Raw genomic sequence first — 19,648 nt, 5'->3', positions numbered from 1 at the left:
GGTTGAATGCAGGTAGAGAAGAGAAAAGAGAAAAATTAAAGTTGGCGGAGGGGTTGAGGAAAGAGGCACAAAAGCAAATTATATGTTGTTCCTCTCCATCACATTTTTCTCATTCTGACCCTTGAGATGAAGAATTCTAAGCGCGCCCTTTTCCTCGTCCTCTCATTCTCTGCCGCTCCAAGTTCCCACCTTTTCCAAGGTTCTATTTCCAAAATCCAACCCTTTCTAGTTAATTACTCTGTAATTAGTAACTGTAATTGTTTTGGGTTTCAAAGTTTCAAACTTTTGCAGAGGTTAAGGTTCAAACTTCAAGGTTCAAACTCATAGGCACAGATGTTTCCAATTTCTTGTCTCCGATCCAGTCTCTTCGTATTCAATTTCGTTTTTAAAATAAAGATAATTTTAAAATAAATAAATAATATTATGAATCTGTTATAATGCAGTATTTGTTCATAACTACTTTCTCAACTTATACTAAAATATAAAGAGTCAATACAGCATCTACTGAACTTGAACCTACAACCACCCATATGAAAGAAGAACAATTACGTGCCACGAGATATTTTTTAAATTATATATGGGCTTGTTTTGGCAATCCGCGGTTAAATTTCGTTTTTCAAATAAAAATATAATTTTTCAGTTACACTCTTATTTTTTTTGTTTTCAAATAAATATATTTCTTAAATTATATATTATATCTCCCACGAGATTTTTCACATTCTTTCAATTACGTTCTTAAATTTCATTTTTCAAAAAAGGATACTTCTAAAGTTACGTTATTAACTTTTATTTTTCAAGTAAAGATGCAGCTTAAATTATATATTGTCTATTCAACCAATTTTTTATCAATTTTTCAATTACATTCTTAAACTTCATTTTTCAAATAAAGATACGTTTTTCAATTACGTTCTTAAATTTTTTTTTTCAAATAAAGATATTTCTCAAATTATATATTGTACCTCCTAAGAAATTTTTCTCATTCTTTCAATTACATTCTTAAATTTCGTTTTTCAAACAAATATACTTTTTGAGTTACATTCTTAAATATTATTTTTTAAATAAAGATGTATCTCAAATTATATATTGTCCGATCCCTCCCAGTTTCCCTCCAAATTTTTCTCATTCTTTCAGTTACGAAATTAAAATTTCTTCTTTTCTTTCTTTTTCTTTTTGCATTTTTAAATTTCATTTTCCAAATAAGGATAAATTTTTTTTTTCAGTTACGTTCTTAGTTCTTTTTAAATAAAGATATTTTTTAAATTATATATTATCCCTCCCACGAGATATTTCTCATTCTTTTAGTTAAGTTACGTTCTTAAATTTTATTTTTCAAATAAAGATATTTCTCAAATTATATATTGTAACTCTCATCAAATTTTTCTCATTTTTCGGTTACGTTCTTAAATGTTTAGGAACCTAAATATAAGCCTATTTTAACCTAAAAATATTAAAGAAAATGAAAGAGAGAAGCTACGGTTCTAAAATGGGTTGGAACCATGGAGAATTGAGTGAAAACAAGGTTAAATATGAGCAGAGACGGGTTGGAAATTCGCAGATCTGCAAGGCTATTATTAATTTTTAAAAGTGTATATATAAAGCTTTGAAGAAGATCAATTGCAGCCTTTAGGATTTGAACCTTTAACCTTCCTTAAGTTAAAACTAATCCCAACCAACTCAACTAACTAGTCAATCCCTTATATTTATCTGTTTTCATATATTTATATCGATAAATTCTCTCTATATATGGGGTTCCGGGGTGGGGGTGTAGTGAGTGGGGGCAGCTACCCATGCTGGATCCGCCTCTGGCTGCACCTCTCACTCCATTACTTATAATTATTACTTAGCTTGGTTTAATAATTATAATAATATTATTATTATAACAGTTAGGAAATGAAGAGTCGATTTTATTATATATATCAAGAGAATACATGTAAAGCAAGTACGACATTTTATTGTATTCATACGCCAGACTACCAATATTATGGCAGGGATCAAAACGGATGCTACTGCAAGAGCAGCTATAATTGTCCTTCTGTTTGAGTGTGGCTTCCTCTCGGTCAGATGATGATGAGGGCCCAAAACAGGGAATGAACTACTTCACTTCAAATTTAATTTATTCTAATAAGATAAAATTGAAATCTTCTATTCAATTTAGTATTTTTTTTTATTATAGATAACATTTATTCGTCACCTAAAGTGTTGGTTCAACTAAATTTGCTCAAAATTCAATCAAATTATATTGTGGTCAATGGACCGCGAATAAATGTTCGTTTTTAGCATACTGAATGTTCAATTTTAATATACGAAAACTTAACTTTTTTTATAGTATAAAAAAAACGTTCAATACACCAAAGATTAATTAACTTTCAATATACTACAAATTAATTAACCTTATGTTAGTGGTCCATCCTATAAGTTGTACCATGATTTAGGGTATAATGATTGTAAAATTCACAAACATGCATAGGATAAGTAACATGAAACAATGTCTATCTAATCATCACTCGAGCAATATGTAATGAGAACCAAGCTAAGTATTGTGCTATGATGTAGTATATTGTATTGAGAAACATATATATAATAGAGTTATTAATGTCAGTTGGGTTCTTCAAATATATTGGAACCATCATATTTAGTCCTATCAAAAGTTAAATAGTTGTGATCCTTTAGTTAGTTTTAGCCATTTGGACCGTGTAAATTAAGGACAAAGTAGTTCTTTATGCTTGAAATCGACTAAAAGTGGCTAGGTGTCACACTATACTCAGAGGACTGCAGTCTACAAATGACATTGACTCTTTTTTTATGAAATGATAAACATGCAATTAAGTTAATTATAAGCATATTGAAATACAATAATTTGACAACAAAGATATATTGTTATTCCGAGTATTGGAATAATAATTAAAATTATTGTTGTTGTTATATGAATCCGATCTATATCTGGTAATGGATGCAAGTGTCCCAAATGTGAAATTGAAACTTGTTGTACAAGATGAGCTTGTCCCAGATGATCTTTTTGTCTCACAAGGTTTACTTTAGAAAATTTTTAAATATAATATAAAAAAAATATTTAATACATTGTGCAAAACATTAAACACCGATAAAAACCATTAATATTAATATGCTGATCATAACATATACGCTCTAATTCATCATAATGACACTAATTATGCATTTTGTTTCTCAGTACATACTCTTAATTTCTACGCTTCTAAAGCTTCCACTTTGCCACCATCAACTCCATCAAGTGGTGCCTCATTACCACGGGTTAGGGCATTGGCATTTTCAACGACGACTGCATTGAAACGAACCACCTCCAAGGCCTTGTCAAAGTGCACGCCCTTAATCTCACGGTACTCCTTCAATGATACGGGGCGATATATGGGAAAATCACCGTCCTTGATCAGTTTAGGTGACGATGAAATGTTGACATCACTTTTCGGGCCAAAGAAATAGATAACAGAGATGCGGTGCTGGGCCTCTCTCACAATGACCTGATGTACCACGCTTTTGAACTGGTCATTAGAGTATAACTGCAACATTTCAGCGACGTTGACGACGAATGCATTAGAAATGGGCTCGACGTCGACCCATTTGAGATTGGGCCCATACACTTGAAGGCCTCTATTGGTGCTGCTTTGGTATAGCAAAGTTATAAGAGATGTGTCTCTGTGTGGGGCCATGCCCAATGCGCGGGTTGGGTCTGGGCAATTCGGGTAGGAGTTCTGCTTCCATGCTTTTGGGCTCAAACGATTCCACATCTTCACCAGATATGCCCAATGATTTAAATATTAATAAAGTTATCTTTTCAGCCAGACCCCTCATTTGTTCTTGGTAATCCTCGGTCACTGTAAATATCATAGTTTCAACAATTTTAAAAAAAAAATTATTACGTTTTATATTCATCTTGTTGAGTAGTAAAACATGTAATTCTAACGGATCAATATAGATTTCTAATTGAAACAGATTCACATGTTACTTACAGCCTATCAATAAATCATTAGTACCACACACAGGATGAGGCATGATGACTTTTGTTTCAATAGTGCAGAAGGCACAATTGAAATATGTAACACTTAACTTACCGAATTATGAGTATTAAAAAAAAAAAATACCAGAAAGGGGAGTAATCTTCTGGAAAAACCCGGCGTGCAAGCTCCAACGGCGATCCCGACAGGGTTAAACCTTCCATCCACATGAGAGTGTTATAACTGGGTGAAAAGGGGATGACGCCGTAGCCGATGGGGTTGTCCGGCGAGCGCAGAGTGAGGAGCTTCTCCTCCCTCGTCAAATCAAAGAAGCGGCGAGCCTGATACTCAATTTGGGCAAGAAGCTCCATTGGAATGCCGTGGTTGATGACCTGAAAAACCCCCCAATTTTCACAAGCCATTTTTATCTTCTCGAGGGCTTGCGGGTCCTCAAGATCGATCAAGGGAACAGATTCGTCGGTTGAAGAAGAGTTGTTGATGAGCCAGGTGTGGGTATCGGGAACTTGAGCGACGTTTTTGAAATCTATGGGGACGAGATGATCCAGCTCTGTTGGGCTCATGGTTACGTTCAAAGCAGTACCTGAAGAGAAAGACGATAGATGATAATCGAAAAAGAAAAGTTAAGGAAAGAGGGTCAAATGAAGAAACATCTCAATTTATATATATTGTTCCACACACTACATCTTTCCGTTACGTTCTTAAATTTTATTTTTTCAAATAAAAATATCTTTTCTATTAAGTTCTTAAATTTTATTTTTCAAATAAAGATAATTGATTCCCTTACATTCTTAAATTTTATTTTCTAAATAAAGATATTTCTTTCGGTTACGTTCTTAAATTTTATTTTCTAAATAAAGATATTTCTTTCCGTTCTTAAATTTTATTTTCCAAATCAAGATATTCCTTTCCATTATGTTCTTAAATTATTTTATTTTTCAAATAAACATATTTATTTCCATTAGGTTCTCAAATTTTGTTTTCCAAATAAAGATATGTGTTTTAGTTACGTTCTTAAATTTTGTTTTTCAAATAAAGATATTTCTTTTCGTTATGTTCCTAAATTTTATTTTTCAAATAAAATATTTATTTTAGTTACGTTCTTAAATTTTGTTTTTCAAATAAAGATACTTTTTAAACTTACTCTTTAAGAAAGAAAAATGTTTTTTACCGTTCTTAATTATTGCAGGTCACTAACTTGTTTTTAGCTTCACCACATTCATTAGGGGCTACCTTCTCTCCGGGGAAGGCAAGGGGATTTTATTTTAAGGCAAAAACTTGTGTGAGACCGTCTCACCATAAGACGGGTCGGGTCGGGTCGGTCAAGATGCAAATGTAACACTTATATGCACAAGTGTCATACTTATATGCTCAAATGTAATACTAATCATGAATAAAATTTTTGTTACTTATAAGGGTAAATTAATACTTTTAAAGGAAAATACAATACTTTTACATTTCAATTTAAAAGTATTACATTTTTCCTCAAAAGTATTATATTTGCCCTTATAAGTAAGGGGCACTTGTCAACATTACTTATTATCAAAAATGTATTACTTTTTCTCTTATAAGTAACAAAAATTGTATATTTGATTAGTGTTATATTTGAGCATATAAGTATGACATTTGCACATATAAGTATGGCATTTGTATGGTGCTTTGATCCGACCCGACCCGTCTCACGAACAAGGATCCGTGAGACGGTCTCTCACAAGTGTATGTTTTAATTTTTAAATTTCCAATTAAAAAATTATTAATGAAATCTTGTAAATTACATTTGACCAGATTGGTGTAAATATTACACTATTGTTGAAATTTTCTATCTTTTTACAATTTCAAGATTATTTACATAAACTTTTCACTAAAGGGTGGTACAAATAGCAACACCCATAAAGATATTTCTTTCCGTTACGTTCTTAAATTTTGTTTTTTAAATAAAGATATTTCTTTTCGTTATGTTCTTAAATTTTATTTTTCAAATAAAGATATTTCTTTCCGTTACGTTCTTAAATTTTGTTTTACAAATAAAGATATTTGTGTTTTAAATTTTGTTTTACAAATAAAGATATTTGTTTTAGTTACGTTCATAAATTTTATTTTTCAAATAAAGATATTTCTTTCCGTTGCGTTCTTAAATTTTATTTTTTAATAAATAAAGATATTTCTTTCCGTACGTTCTTAAATTTTTATTTTCAAATAAAGATATTTCTTTCCGTTACATTCTTAAATTTTGTTTTTCAAATAAAGATATTTCTTTTCGTTGGGTTCTTAAATTTTATTTTTTAAATAAAGATACTTCTTTCTGTTACGTTCTTAAATTTTTTTTTACAAATAAAGATATTTGTTTTAGTTACATTCTTAAATTTTATTTTTCAAATAAAGATATTTCTTTCCGTTACATTCTTAAATTTTATTTTCAAATAAAGATATTTCTTTCCGTTACGTTCTTAAAATTTATTTTTTCAAATAAATATATTTCTTTCCGTTACGTTCTTAAATTTTATTTTTCAAATAAAGATATTTCTTTTCGTTATGTTCCTAAATTTTATTTTTCAAATAAATATATTTCTTTCCGTTACGTTCCTAAATTTTATTTTTCAAATAAAGATATTTCTTTTCGTTATGTTCCTAAATTTTATTTTTCAAATAAATATATTCCTTTCCGTTACGTTCTTAAATTTTGTTTTATAAATAAAGATATTTATTTTAGTTACGTTCTTAAATTTTATTTTTCAAATAAAGATACTTTTTAAATTTACTCTTTAAGAAAGGAAAATGTTTTTTACCGTTCTTAATCATTGAATTACGTTCTTAAATATTATTTTTCAAACAAAGATACTTTTTATACTTACTCTTTGAGAAAGGAAAATGCATGCTTCTTACCGTTCCTAACCGTTGAGTGTCATGAATTAATTATCGTTCCTAATCGTTGAGTGTCATGAATTAATTCCCCACCAACTTTTGATGGAAAAGTAACGCAACCAATTAAACAATACCATATTATGAAGGAAACTATGAGAAAAAAAAAATTTCTAGGGGTGAATATTGAATTCCCCACCAACTTTTAGTGGAAAAGTAACGCAACCAAACAATACCATATTATGAAGGAAACTATGAGAGAAAAAAATTTCTAGGGGTTAATATTGAATAACATTTCTCTTTAAGAAACTATTTTCAGTTTTTCTTTTTAATACCACTGACTCTATTACAATGTAGTATTTGTTCATAGCTATTTTCTCAATCTACTGAAGCACAAAGAGTCAACAGCCACCTCCACTGAAGCTCGAACCCACTCCCTTCCATATGAGAGTACAACCGGGTGCCACTAGACCACTAGGGATGACCACGGTTCGGTTCGAATCGAACCATGCACTGTTGGAACCGGAACCCATAAGGTTTCGGTTCCGGTTCCAAACCGGAAAATTAAAAAAATAAACTTTTTTAATTATTATTTATTATTTAGTTAAAGTTTAATTATTATTTAATTAAAGTTTAAAGTTTAAAAAACATTTTAAAATTCAACTATAACAAATTTTTTAAAATATAGTTTAACTTTGAAGTTTAAATATTTAATATAACTATTTTAAACACATTTTAGAATGAAAACTTTTCAACAAAAAATATTAATTGTTGAATTTGGACAATTTTAAAAATTTAAAAAATTTACACATAAAAATTTAAAAAATCCGGTTCGAAACGGAACCGTCGGTTCCAAACCGTACTTGGAAGGTTCGGTTCCGGTTCGGCCGATTTCGGAACCGGGAACCAGAACCGAACTGTAGTCATGACTATAGACCACAAGGTCTTGGCAAGAAACTATTTTCAGTTAGGTTCTTCAATTTCATTTTTCAAACAATGATACTTTTTTAAGTAGCAAATTCCACTTTTAGTCCCCGACTATTATGCCTTTTCCACATTTAGTCATATTCTTTTAATTTTGTCATATTACATCTCAGACTTTGAACAACTTTCACTTTTAGTCCTCGACTATTGTGGCATTGCCACATTTAGTCCTATTCTTTTAATTTTGCCATATTACACCCATGACTTTCAGCAACTTTCACTTTTAGTCATTGCCTATTATGATATTGCCATATTTAGTCATATTCTTTTAATTGTTCCATATTTACATCCATGCCTTTCACAAAAAATTACATTATTTACCATTAGAATTGACAAATAACAAAGAAAAAAAATCCTTGCACATATCGTAACTCATATTTCAAACACATTAGAAATATCGTAAATATCAAAGGATGTAATACCGTAACTCATAGAAATATGAGTTACGATATGTATAAGGATTTTTTCCTTTGTTATATGTCGATTTATGAATATCACTGTGTTTCAATATTGTAACTCATATTTTTAACAGTAAAATAATGGTATTTTTAACGGAAGATTAATGGTGGCAATCAAATGAAAAATCATGGATGTAATATGGCAAAATTAAAAGAATATGACTAAATGTGGCAATGCCATAATATTCGAGGACTAAAAGTGGAAGTTGCTCAAAGTCATGGATGTAATATGACAAAATTAAAATAATAGGACTAAATGTTGTAATGCCACAATAGTCAGAGACTAAAAGTGAAAGTTGTCAAAATCAAAGATATAATATGACAAAATTAAAAGAATATGACTAAATGTGGCATGCCATAATAATCGAGGACTAAAAGTGAAATTTACTCCTTTCTTAAGTTACGGTCTTAACTTTTATTTTTCAAATAAAGATATTGCTTAAATTATATATTGTCTATCCCACAGGATTTTTATCAATCTTTCAATTACATTCTTACAGGGCGTTTGGTTGGGATGAGTGAATTAGAGATGAAAAGAATTGTAATTTTGTGAAAAATAAATAAAGTGGAATAAAGTAAAAAAAACTCGAATTATATTTTTTGTTAGGGGGGAATTGAATTCTTGAGAATGTGAAAGAAAGAAGAGGCATAAAGACTAAAATGTCCTTTTACAATAATAATAAGAAATAATGATCAAATAAGTCATTCAATTACACAGTAAACAACAATTGGGCCATTGGATTAAAAAAAAAAAAAAGGAATAAGGTCAAAATTGAGCCACTAAATGTAACCTGAAAGTGTAATTAGGTCATTGAAAAAAAAAATGCAATTAGGCCACTGAACAATCCAAATGTATTCAATTTCACATGCTAGCAGGTTACCACTTACCATGCATTTTTTAGGTTACTTGCTTACGTGGACGGTGAGTTGGCATTTTATTTTAAATAAAGATATTTCTTAAATTATATATTATCCCTCCCACGAGATATTTCTCATTCTTTTAGTTACGTTACGTTCTTAAATTTTGTTTTTTGAATAAAGATATTACTTTCAATTATGTTCTTAAATTTCATTTTTCAAATAAGGATACTTTTTCTCATTTTTTCATTTACTTTCTTAAATTTCATTTTTTCAAATATAGATACTTTTTTGTTCTTAGATTTTATTTTTCAAATAAAGATATTTCTCAAATTATATATTTTCCCTCCCACTAGATCTTTATCATTCTTTTAGCGACAGTTTTCTACACCCGCAAAAATTATTGACCAGTGTTGATATATTTTAGCGGCGATTTTATAACCCCGGCTAAATTGGGTTATTTCATTTGGTTTTAAATTTATCTAATTTATCTATTCATTTAAATAACAACTCTAGTTATAACCGCCTCTAAATATATTCATTTATTTATTGTGTTAAATAATAGTGGCCTTTACATTCTAACCGCAGCTAAATATTTTTCTTTATTTATTTCTTTACAATATTATTCGCGGTTATTAAGTGTTTTGTTAACAATTTTGTTTTCATAATTCAGTCTATTTTGTTGTAGTTTTAAAACCAGCGTTAAAATATATTTATTTTATAATTACATAGTTATATTTTTATAATTACCAGGTATATTTTTCTCATAAATCTCCATATTCAAATGTGTATTGCAATCACAAATAAGCTTTATATACAAATTTAATTTGAAAGAAAATCAATTGTAACTACTATTTGTCAAATAACAATAACATTCAATGTTAATCAATAATATTTGAACATAATACGCTACATATATATTAACTAAATTCCATACAAAGCAAAAAAAAAAAAAGTATTTTTATATGAAAATATAAACATTGTTTTTTCAACCGAATATATTATGCAGAAGATTATCCATTATCCAGACCAGCATGCAAGAAGCTAGCCATGACAGATGAAGCAAACAACAATTCCAACCACTAAACTAATAATTCTTGAGATGCTACTCATCATGATTTCTGCTATTTAATTTCATCTCTGTGGATATATGGTTTGACATTAAATGGTGAGGATGGATATGATAGATCATGTGGTGATTGAATTGGTTACCCATATACAACTAACTCCATCAATTTCTTTCCAGCTACTAATTAAATTCCAAAACAAGACTTGGAAGTCTTTTGCGCGTCACAATGTAAAGTTTTCATCACAAAACTTCCAATCAAGTCCTTGTCTGAAGAGTGTCTTAAACGGTAGGATTTTTGAAAGTTTGTGTAACACTAACACACATTTCCCACTTAATCCCTTCCTTCCGATACGATGGTTCTAGGAGCATTGAATGAAACCTTTAATTTGTTTCTTATGATACACTACGTGAATTTACAACATATATATTTGTTAATTCCTGAGTCTTGACGCAGGATAATCCTAACTGAATCCTGCTTACTTTTTTTCTAGAAATACTATCGAATTAAACATATTTCTGACAATGACAGAACGGAGGACCAAATTGGTCATTTTCAAAGTTGCGCACTTGATTAGACAAAAATACAATATCAGAGCTGTCAAAACGAGTCACGCCCGTCACGGTTGGTGAAGAAACGGGATGGGCTCAACCTCACCAATTTCGAATCCAGGTCCAGATTTTTAGCCCAACCTGACAAAGCACAATCGTTATACCCTGCACCACGGTGCACATAGCAATGTGCACCATGTACATAAAACGACGTCGTTTCGGTGTTAATGGACACGGACCCGAATGACTCCAGGGAATTCATATCTATAATACACATAATCATTATCTAGAATACACAGAACGTTTTCCTAGAATACACAGAATATTGACACAAAATACACAGATGTTAGTGGACGCGGACGCGAATGACTCCAGGGAATTCATTATCTATAATACACATAATCATTATATAGAATACACAGAATGTTTGCCTAGAATACACAGAATGTTTGCCCAGAATACACAGAATATTGATACAAAATACACAGAACTCATTCTCCTAACATTCGAATGCACAAACACATCACAACCTGTGTTAATAACATGAATACACAGAATATTGACAAAAATACACAGAACTCATCCTCTTAAACATTCGAATGCACAAACACATCACAACATGTGTTACTAACATGAATACATAACGGTTGCCTAGAATACACAGAACGGTTGTCTAGAATACACAGAATGATTGCCTGGAATACACAGAATATTAACATAAATACAGAGACCGGCCGAAACGGGAAACGTGATTTCCAAAAAAACGGACAATTAGTTTACAATGTTCAAAACGACGTCGTTTAGGTACGTAGTGCACATTGCTATGTACACCGTGGTGCACGGTATAATTTGCCGACAAAGCACGGGCTTGCGGGCTAAACGGGCCAGCTAGCCAGCCCATTTCTTATTAATAAATTAATTAAATATTTTATTTTAATAATTTGTATAAACTTAAACCTCTAACCTTCTAGTTAAAACTAGAATCACTACCGATTCAACGCAATAAACTTTTTGAACAAATCCAATGTGTTTTTATATATAATGTATTTTTAGATAATTAAATTTTAATTAATGTTTAGATAATTAGATTTTAATTTGTAATACAATTATAATTATTTAAATTATATTTAACACTAATATAATTTATATGTAATAATTTTAGTTTATAATTATAATATTATTAAGTTATAAATTTTATAAAATGTTTATAACTTTATATAGTTTATGTTATAAATAAACTTTATATTAACTATATAAATATACTAATATTTCTATAAATTTAATTACAATTAATCATTTTAATTAACACTTGTAATAAACATAATATGACTAAGTTATATTAGTCATTAGCATAGTTAATGACTTGTAATATGACTAAGTTAATTAACACTTGTAATAAACATACTAATATGACTTATATAAATAAATAGTTATAAAAAAGAATTCACAAGTGTCATTAGCATAGTTAATTTTAATAGTCTTAAACTAATTGAAAGGTTAGGAGTTCAATTTTTGTAGTAAATATTAATTTTAAACACTAATTCAAACATCAATTACACAAAATATATTTAAATAAATTTTGGGTGGAGTAGGAAGTGGGGTGGGGGTGGGTATAGTAGTGGGTTACTAGGTTATTCAGTTGATCGAGTCCAATTCATCTAACCCTACTCAGTAACCACTTACCTTTCACCCACATGGATGATTTCCTCATTTTCAATTTGGACTTTTAACAGAGTCAATAGTACTAAAATAAAAAAAATCTTCCTATAAAATTGAAAACATAGAAAATTTAAAAAGATACTGAGATAAAAGAAACAATAACAGAAAATGGGTAACTTACCTTAATGTTTATAGAAACTATGACAATCCAATAAAAAATTCATAAAGTGCCATAACCTCAATCTTCAGCGGAACGACATATCACACCTCTTTTTACACTCACAATTATACTCATCACATTTTGGCGCCGATGCCGGGGATAGTCTATTTTCTTTGCTTTGTGGCTGTGACCACTTTGCTTTCTGTTGGTTGGTGGTATGTTTGGTTGTGCAGAGAGGAAGTGTGATCAGTTTCATTGCTTGGAAGGTGGATTGTCCTTGGTAATTGCTTGAGGACAAGTAAAAGTTCTAGTGTGGGGGAGTTGATATCTACTATTTTGTACAATAATTCATCCCTTATTTTAGTTGTTTTGATGCTTATTTTCTTTATCCTAGTGAAATTGAGAATTGTTTATGTGTTATATTGTCCCAAGGGTTGAATTATCCACAAGGAGCAGCAAAGGAAGAATTCTGGAACATTTTGGACAAGTTTTGGAAGAAAAGGAAATTACCTAAGGAAAGGAAACAAGAATAAGAATTGGAAGTTGCCTCATGGGCCCAAGGCCCATTTATCTCCTATATATTCTACATATCCTCTACAATTTAGGAGGTTCCCATACAGAGTTCCCAACCCTAGTTAGTTTGAGTTTATTTTTCCCCTTCTCTTTATAATTCCCTAGCATAGTTTAGATTAGTTTTATATTAGATTATTTAATCTCAAGCTTGGAATCACGGATTAAAGTTGGAATTATTCTTCATTATCAGTAAAGTTTTCTCTTCCCTTTATATTCCTTGCAATATTTATGATGATTTATTATAGTTTTGTTTTGTTTACTTTTATGATGCATGAGTAGTTAGCTTTTGGATTTGGATTAGGGTTCTATTGCTATTCTTGATACTAGGTTTATAATTATTGCATAAAGGGATAATTTATTGATCTAGGGTTTTTATATTTGAATTGGAGTATAAATTCCTCTTATTGATAATTGATGCGCAGCTTTTATTGATTTGCTTTGGAGAGGATTTCATTACAACGAAAGTTGGGTGAAATACTCAACCTAACCAATTTCAACCCAATTTTTCCTACTATGAGAATATGGGTAATTTGGGGGCTTACAATGCTTAGGTGCTTAAGGTTATGATTGATGCATCACGACAGTGGGGCAATTGTAGCCTAATTCTGTTTATTGATTACGAAAGTAGCTGAATTGAATTCTTATGCACATTGCCCATAAATCCCTAGGTTAACTATTCCTTCCCTAATTCTGAGATTGTTAGAACATCAAGGTTACAATTCCTTTAATCTGACCCATTCCCTTATCATACAGTTAATTCCTTAGTCAATTTATTTTCTTTAATTTCCATCATTCAGTTATTAGTTGCTTGGATTCTAGTTGATTCACATACTCTAGTGTCTAGTATTCTTAATTCATACAATTACGTGTCATAACCCCAATCCTCAGCGGAACGACATATCACACACATTTTTACACTCCCATTTATATTAATCACTTACACAGTGAGAAATGCACCGTAAATCTGCCAAAATGAAATGGGCACCCACACGGGCGTGTGGGTGGCCGTTTCACACCTGCTCTGCAATTATTTAAGCTCGTTTTGAGCATTTTGAACTTGGTTTTGATCCATGGTTGAACCCTAGACACTCCCATTCACTCTCTTTCATATTTTTAGGTTAGATTAGGCTTAGATCTATGTATTTTAACACTTTTGGAGCTTGTAATCTTGGATTTGAAGCTTGGATTTCAAGATTCTTCCACCCATTTCAATAGAGAAGCTTTCTTTCCTTTATCTCTTTTCTTTATCAAGATTTATGTTTATTACTTGTGCTTTTGTGTTTTTTATGCTATTTAATCATGAGTAGTTAGTTTATGGGCTTGAGTTAGGGTTGTACTATCTATTTTGATGCTTAAGTTTTGATTATTGTGAAAAAGGGGAAGAAACCCACATAGGGTTCTTGAGTTTGAATTACCTTTATTTCTATCTTTCAATGATTAGTGTACAATGATTGTTGTTTGTCTTTGGAAAGTCTTCCATCTCAATGGGAATTGGATGGGAGACTTGAGCCAACCCAATCTCAAACCCATTTTCTCTTCTATGGAAATATGAGTAGATTTGGGGCTTAAATAGCTTTTGTTCTTCAAGAATTTGGGTTGATACACCATGGAAATGGGGCAATTCTTATTCTAATCCTTGTGGAAACTTGGATTCTTTAGTGCTTGCCTCAAGAACCTAGGGTTAATGTTCTTCTCCCAAACTTAAGGGTTAAAGCATCTAGATGGTAATGCCCTTAACTTGAGTCTTATTTCTTTATTTTGCACTTATCTATTGTTTATGTGTTTGTTCTACCTTGTTATTGTTTGCTTAGCTTCTTATTTATTTCCTTGTGCTAGTGCCTAGTTTTGTGATTGCATATTGCATGCCATAACCCCCAATCCTCAGCGAAACGACACTCCACACCCGTACACTCACCATCACTCATTTTTGCTACACATCACCTCCGAATAGATATTTCTCATTCTTTTTCCGCTCATCTTGGGAAAATATTTTAGTTTTCAAATAAATCTTCGTTCTTAGCACGAATAAATCTTCGTTTTTAGCATACTGAATGTTCAATTTTAATGTACAAAAAGTTTAATTTTTTATAGTATAAAAAGACATTCAATACACAAAAAATTAATTAACTTTTAATATACTAAAAATTAATTAACCTTATGTTAGCCGTCCATTTTATAAGTTGGATCATGGTTTAGGGTATAATGATTGCAAAATTCACAAGCATGTACATGACAAGTAACATAAAACAATGTCACTCTAATCATATCACCTCCACTGGGGCTCAAACACACAACCTCTCATATAAGAAAGCAACTTAGTGTCACTAAACCACAAGGCCCCTGATAACACCATTATGTTTAATCCTAATCTTATTTCAAAAGTTAACTAGTCGTGATCTTTAAGTTAGTTTTAGCCTTTTCGATCGTGTAAATTAGGAACAAAGTAGTCCTTTATGCTTGAAAATGATTAAAATTGACTAGGTGTCACACTATACTCGGAGGGCTATAGTCTACAGATGACATTAATTCTTTTTTTTTCTTATAAAATGATATACATGCAGTTAAGTTTTTTTTTTTTTTTTTAGTACTACTGACTCTGTTACAATGTAGTATCTATGGCTACTTTCTCAACCTACTGAAGCACAATGAGTCAAATACATGCAGTTAAGTTAATTACAAGCATATTGAAATACAGTAATTTGACAACAAAGATATATTATTACAATTATTATTGTTGTTATACGAATCCGATCTATATCCGCTAATTGATAAAGTGTCTCAAATGTCAAATTGAAACTTGCTCACACAAGATGAGCTTGCCCCAGATGATCTTTGTCTCACAATGTCTACTTTTTAAAACTTTAAATAATATAAAATAAATATTTAATACATTGTGCATAACATCAAAATAAAAACCATTGATATTAATATGCTGATCATAACAAATCCGCTCTAATTAATCATAATGACAGTAATTGTGCATTTTATTTCTTAATACATACTCTAATTTCTACGCTTCTAAATTAAAGCTTCCACTTTGCCACCATCAACTCCATCAAGTGGTGCCTCATCACCACTGGTTAGGGCATTGGCATTTTCAACGACAACTGAATTGAAACGAACCACCTCCAAGGCCTTGTTAAAGTGCTTAACCTTAATCTTACGGTACTCTTTCCATGTTATGGGGCGATACATGGGGAAATCACCGCCCTTGATCAATTTAAGTGGCGATGAAATGCTGACATCACTTTTCGGACCAAAGAAATAGCCAATGGAGATGCGGTGATGGGCCTCGCTCACAATGGCCCGATGTAATACGTTTTTGTACTGTCCATTAGAGTATATGTGCAACATGTCACCGACGTTGACGATGATTGCATTGGAAATGGGCTCCACGTCGACCCATTTGAGATTGGGCCCATACACTTGGAGGGCTCTATTGGTGTTGCTTTGGTATAGTAAAGTTATAAGAGGTGCGTCTGTGTGTGGGACCATGCCCAATGCACGGGCTGGGTCTGGGCAATTCGGGTACGAGTTGAAATGTAGGAATGCTTCCATGCTTTTGGGCTCAAACCATTCCACATCTTCACGAGATATGCCCAATGATTTAAATATTAAACAAGTTATCTTTTCAGCTAGGCCCCTCATTTGTTCTTGGTAATCCTCGGTCACAGTGCTTAAACAAACAAATTAAAGCAGCAATGTAAATATCATCGTTTCAACAAACATATTAAAAGAAAAAGAAAAAGAAAAAAAGTCAAATATGCCCCTTAACTTTACACCAAAAGTCAATTAAACACCTAAACTTTTAAAAAGGTCAATGTTAATTTAAACCCTTTAACGTATCAAATTGAGTCAATTAAGCCCAATAACCAATAAATAACTTGTAATAACTAGTCATTTTAATTTCGACGACAAAATTCGGTGACCAGCGACGGCGAGAAGGCGACAAAAAAAAAATGATTAAGCTGTATATTCATCTTATTGTTGGGTGTATATATATATATATATATATATATATATATATATAGTACAACTATTACTTTAATTGAAACAGAATGCATGCATTTACCATATAAACAATTAATTATGGTTAACACGAGACATGATGATTTTTTTTTTCAAAAGTGTAAAAGACATAATTGAGATATGTAACACTTAAATACCTTGTAAATAGTTTAAAATTTAAAAAATAAAAAATAAAAAATACCAGAAAGTGTTTGAGGCCAAACCCGGCGTGCAAGCTCCAACGGCGATCCGGGCAGGGTGAAAGCTTCCATCCACATGAGAGTGTTAAAATTGGGTGAAATGTGGGTGATGCCGTAGCCGTAGAGGCTGTCCGGGGAGCGCAGAGTGAGGAGCTTCTCCTCCCTCGTCAAATCAAAGAAGCGGCGAGCCTGATGCTCAATTTGGGCAAGAAGCTCCATTGGAATGCCGTGGTTGGTCACCTGAAAAACACCCCAATTTTCACAAGCCATTTTTATCTTCTCGAGGGCTTGCGGGTCCTCAAGATCGATCAAGGGAACAGATTCGTCGCTTGAAGAAGAGTTGTTGATGAGCCAGGTGTGGGTATCGGGAACTTGGACCACGTTTTTGAAATCTATGGGGATGAGATGATCCAGCTCTGTGCTCATGGTTACGTTCAAAGCAGTGATCGAAGAGAAAGACGATATGATAATAGAAAAGAGAAAAGTTGGCGGAGGGTTAAGGAGAGAGGGCTATTATATTGTTCCACACACTGCATCCTTCCGTTACGTTCTTAAATTTTATTTTTTCAAATAAAAATATTTCTTTTCTATTACGTTCTTAAATTTTATTTTTCAAATAAAGATATTTCTTTCCGTTACGTTCTTAAATTTTATTTTCAAATAAAGATATTTCTTTCCATTACATTCTTAAATTTTATTTTTCAAATAAAGATATTTTTTTCTGTTACGTTCTTAAATTTTATTTTTCAAATAAATATATTCATTTCCGTTATGTTCTTAAATCTTCTTTTACAAATAAAGATATTTATTTTAGTTACGTTCTTAAATTTTGTTTTTCAAATAAAGATATATCTTTCCGTTACATTCTTAAATTTTATTTTCAAATAAAGATATTTCTTTCCGTTACGTTCTTAAATTTTATTTTTCAAATAAAGATATTTCTTTCCGTTACGTTCTTAAATTTTGTTTTTTCAAATAAAGATATTTCTTTTCGTTATGTTCCTAAGTTTTATTTTTCAAATAAATATATTCATTTCCGTTACGTTCTGAAATTTTGTTTTACAAATAAAGATATTTATTTCAGTTACGTTCTTAAATTTTGTTTTACAAATAAAGATACTTTTTAAACTTACTCTTTAAGAAAGGAAAATGCTTTTTACCGTTCTTAATCATTGAATTACGTTCTTAAATTTTATTTTTCAAACAAAGATACTTTTTAAACTTACTCTTTAAGAAAGGAAAATGCATGCTTCTTACCGTTCCTAATCGTTGAGTGTTATGAATTAACAGGGCCGTTTCAAACATTTTATAGGCCCCGGGGCAAAATTAAAAGAAAGGGCCCTATATAAAACAAACTAAGATTTAAATTTAATAATATTAAAAAATGATAATATCAAATAACATGAAATAATATTAGAAAATTTGCAACAATTTTTTAAATACAAAAATAACCATTACAAAAAATTTTTGCTTGCTTTACTCCATGCAAAACCATCGATAATTGCAGATTAACATTTTCTAGCATATCCTTCTCAATACACAAAATTGCCAAACCATTCAATCTTTCTTGTGACATTGAAGATCTTAAGTAGGTTTTCAATAACTTCAATTTTGAAAAACTTCGCTCCGCTGATGCTACAGTCACGGGTATCGTCAATAATATTCGATAAGCAATAGAAACCATGGGTAGAGAATAAATTGCCAAACCATTCAATCTTTCTTGTGACATTGAAGATCTTAAGTAGGTTTTCAATAACTTCAATTTTGAAAAACTTCACTCCGCTGATGCTACAGTCACGGGTATCGTCAATAATATTCGATAAGCAATAGAAACCATGGGTAGAGAATAAATTAGTTGTTAGTTGTTTGCTGATTACATGCAAAATGATATTTTAAATATATAAGTCACATTTGATAACATAGTCAATTGCAGCTGCAAAATGATATTTTAAATATATAAGTCACATTTGATAACATAGTCAATTGCAGCTCCAACTCCACTGAGGCTCGAATCCACCACCTCCCGTATAAAAGGAAGGTTTGATGCCACTGGACCACAAGGTCCTTGGCAGAAAAAAAAAAAAAAAAAAAAAAAAAAGTCATTTCTGACAATTCGTTGATAAACAAAGTCAATAAATCAAGTATATAAAGCCAAGTCTCCCACTGAAAGATAAGATTCAAGCATTGAACATAGGGATGGCAATGTGCCCCGTCCCCGACGGGGACAGGGATGGGGAAGTTTTGCGGGGATCGGGGACGGGTATGGGGAATTTTTAGAATTCCCC

The 19,648-nt window shown here is 31.2% G+C and overlaps 1 protein-coding gene and 1 pseudogene across 1 annotated transcript; both read right to left on the bottom strand.

The window, feature by feature from the left end:
* Positions 1-3,203: 3,203 nt before the first annotated feature.
* Positions 3,204-4,549, bottom strand: LOC116013018 (annotated as a pseudogene).
* Positions 4,550-16,173: 11,624 nt separating this feature from the next.
* Positions 16,174-17,789, bottom strand: LOC116013017 (gibberellin 3-beta-dioxygenase 1-like). The gene is made up of 2 exons (XM_031252679.1): positions 17,360-17,789; positions 16,174-16,832 (listed from the first exon to the last, which is right to left on the bottom strand). Exons 1-2 carry the CDS (start codon positions 17,787-17,789, stop codon positions 16,174-16,176), a joined length of 1,089 nt encoding a protein of 362 aa, XP_031108539.1.
* Between the last annotated feature and the right edge of the window lie 1,859 nt (positions 17,790-19,648).

This window comes from Ipomoea triloba, chromosome 3 (assembly GCF_003576645.1).
Source record: "Ipomoea triloba cultivar NCNSP0323 chromosome 3, ASM357664v1".
Classification (NCBI taxonomy): Eukaryota; Viridiplantae; Streptophyta; class Magnoliopsida; order Solanales; family Convolvulaceae; genus Ipomoea; species Ipomoea triloba.
The sequence above is the reverse complement of the archived record's forward strand: the minus strand, read 5'-3'. Positions and strand labels throughout refer to the sequence as shown.

What these genes read in the sequence shown, in the direction of transcription:
- LOC116013017 (XM_031252679.1), bottom strand. Translation starts at nt 17,789, where the DNA reads ATGAGCACAGAGCTGGATCATCTCATCCCCATAGATTTCAAAAACGTG. An exon ending in TCAAACACTTTCTGGTATTT is followed by an intron (nt 16,833 to 17,359) that starts TTTATTTTTTAT and finishes TTGTTTGTTTAA; the next exon opens with GCACTGTGACCGAGGATTAC.